The 2,500-nt window shown below is 46.7% G+C and overlaps 1 protein-coding gene across 1 annotated transcript in view; it reads right to left on the reverse strand.

The window, feature by feature from the left end:
* LOC113820683 (serine-rich adhesin for platelets) overlaps nt 1-2,281 on the reverse strand; it is a 2,936-nt gene extending 655 nt beyond the window's left edge. Inside the window, exons 1-5 of the mRNA XM_070125682.1 lie at nt 1,762-2,281; nt 1,421-1,642; nt 839-1,303; nt 494-712; nt 1-384 (exon numbers count right to left, since the gene is read on the reverse strand). The exon at nt 1-384 is cut by the window's left edge and continues 129 nt beyond it. Of these exons, the coding sequence (XP_069981783.1) occupies nt 1-384; nt 494-712; nt 839-1,303; nt 1,421-1,642; nt 1,762-2,190 (1,719 nt within the window). The 5' untranslated portion in view covers nt 2,191-2,281. The remainder of the gene's footprint in view (nt 385-493; nt 713-838; nt 1,304-1,420; nt 1,643-1,761) is intronic.
* Between the last annotated feature and the right edge of the window lie 219 nt (nt 2,282-2,500).

Genomic DNA, 2,500 nt, shown 5'->3' on the forward strand with positions numbered 1-2,500 from the left:
TTCATTGACAGCCGTTTCGAAGTCCTTACGGACGTCTTCGAAGAAGGAATCAGAGAAGAACTGACCCTTCGAGGAGATGGGAAGCCACTGGTCGTCCACTGCGTCCTTGCTTGACTGTGTGCTTTCTAGAAGCGAGCTTCCGCTTTCACAGATTCTACTATTGGCGCCTTCTTGGTTTTCCTCACTTGTAATTTTGTTTGCGAGTGACGATGTCGCTTCAGTCTTTCTGGTAGATGTATTCTGATACTCGGAACGGAAAATTTGCTGTTCTGATTTGGATACCTTTGTGAGAGTTTGTTTTCCTTCTGCGTTTTGAGATGAAGTCTTGGAAACCTGAGATGTTGACGCTTCAGAAACCGCACTGGCCTTCGATCCCGATGTTGTCTGATTGAAGAAAGTAGAGATTATTAAACTGTGTTTAAAGACCTATATCAAAAGTTGTTTGCAATCCATAATATAAAATGAAATTAGTGAAAATGCTTTGCAGACTTACCTTTGGCACAGTAACAGTGAGGATGCCGTCAGATGACATCCCGGACGTCACGGTGTCGGCGCTCACGAGTCCTGGGAAGCAGAAACGGCGGAAGAAACTCTTGCTGGACACGGAATCGTCTCGCTTGATCTCCAAATTGCCTTCGATTGTTAGCTCATTCTCGTCCACCACCTTGATCTTGACGTCGCCTTCCTTGAAGTCTTGTGCATCCACCACAATCTAAATTCATTTGAAAATTATCTTATTAATTCACATATGGATGCTACAGCATGAGTTCATGAAACGATGGATTGTGTGCCTGATAAAATGAAAAATGCTTCAGTATTGAATACTCTTTCAACTGACCTTATAACACTGGTGATCCTCGCTGAAGGCGACGGCTTGGTTCTCTTCCTGCAAGTTCTGCTTTCGCAAGTTCCTGTACATGTTCATGTGGTCGCTCGCAGAGTCCACTTGTCCCCACTCTTTGAGGACTTGGTCGACGGCTTCTTGGAATTGCTTTCGAGTGTCCTGGAAGAAGGAATCGCGGAAGAAAGGCCCTCTTTCCGAAATGGGAAGAAGGTGGAAGGAAGCAAGTGGGTTGGCCTGCGTCGAGTCGATCGAGTCCTGCGTGTTCTGAGACTCCGTCGACTGAGTCTGATCCTCTTGCACTTTTACTCCAGACGATCTTGATGTTTTTCCTTCGACACTAACTTGTTTCGTTTCTACGTTGCTGGTGATGTTCGTGTGAGTCTTTGTAGCATCTGCAGACTTTTTGTGTGAGGCAGTGATTTTGATAGTTTGGCCCTCCTTGTTGTTTGTCAAGGAAGTCTGGAAGAAGAATTTCATGTAAATGCAGGTTCCTTGTCTGTAAAAAGTTTTCATATAATGCGCAGCCTGAAAATGATGATTGTGTTCACTATCCATTTGACAGCTTTTACCACGCACCTTCTTTGGAACAGTGACAGTAAGAACTCCATCTGCCGACATGGACGAGGACACTGCGTCTTCGCTCAAGAGACCCGGGAATGAGAAGCGTCGACAGAAAGTCTTCTTGGAGACGGCGCCATCTCGTCGCTTCTCGACGCTGCCTTCGATCACCAGTTCGCTGTCGTCCACCACCTTCACCTTGATGTCGCCGTCCATGAAGTCGCGCACGTCAATCACGACCTGGAAAGTCAGAGGACATTATTGCACCTTTAAGGAATTCATTCGTACAACCAATACACAACAGTTAAAGACACGTATGTATCACCATAAGATAAATCATTACTGTGGAAGCCACTTACTTGATGCGACGTGTTGTCTTGGCTGACGGAGAGAGCCTGAGTCTCTTCCGTAAGGTTGAGATCTCTCATTCGTCTGTAGGAGAGAAGGTCGTCCTCGAAGGGTGAGCGTGAATCCCACAGATCCAGCATGTCTCGCACGGCTGTATCGAACTGCTGGCGGAGATTCTCGAAGAAAGAGTCGTGGTGGAAATGACCCCGTGAGGTGATGGGCAGCATAACCTCTCGGTCAGCCTGGTTTTCAAGGAGGGAGATGCGTGTCTGTGGCTGATCACTGTTCGTGGCTGTTTTGCTTTCACTGGCAATTGCACTGTTCTGGGTCGAAGATGTTTTGACTGTGTGGAAGGAACTGCTGGTCGTGAAGGCCTTGCTGCTTGCGCTGCTTGAGTTCTCTTCAACGTGAGAAGAGAAGTGCTTCTGAATTGGGGCCATTTTGCTCTTTCTGTATACAAATAGATCAAGAAGGTTTTGAAAGCGGAGGATCGTTGATTCGCGGTGTGTTCACTGCAAGTGTTAGCGTAGAAGTAACTGGCGGGTTAGACGAACCGCCACCTTTTATGTGTCCCGACTTGGAGCGACGCCCACCGCCCAGGCATACCTGATGATGTCATGGCGCGTTCCTTTTTTTCTTTAATCTGTGAGAAGCTTCTGGCTTGTTCATATGTTTCTAAGAATGATCGATCGGTATGTCTCATATGGTCACATCCATGGTCGTGACATAGTTAATATGGAATTGATATAT

The sequence above is a fragment of the Penaeus vannamei genome, chromosome 9, assembly GCF_042767895.1.
Source record: "Penaeus vannamei isolate JL-2024 chromosome 9, ASM4276789v1, whole genome shotgun sequence".
Taxonomy (NCBI): domain Eukaryota; kingdom Metazoa; phylum Arthropoda; class Malacostraca; order Decapoda; family Penaeidae; genus Penaeus; species Penaeus vannamei.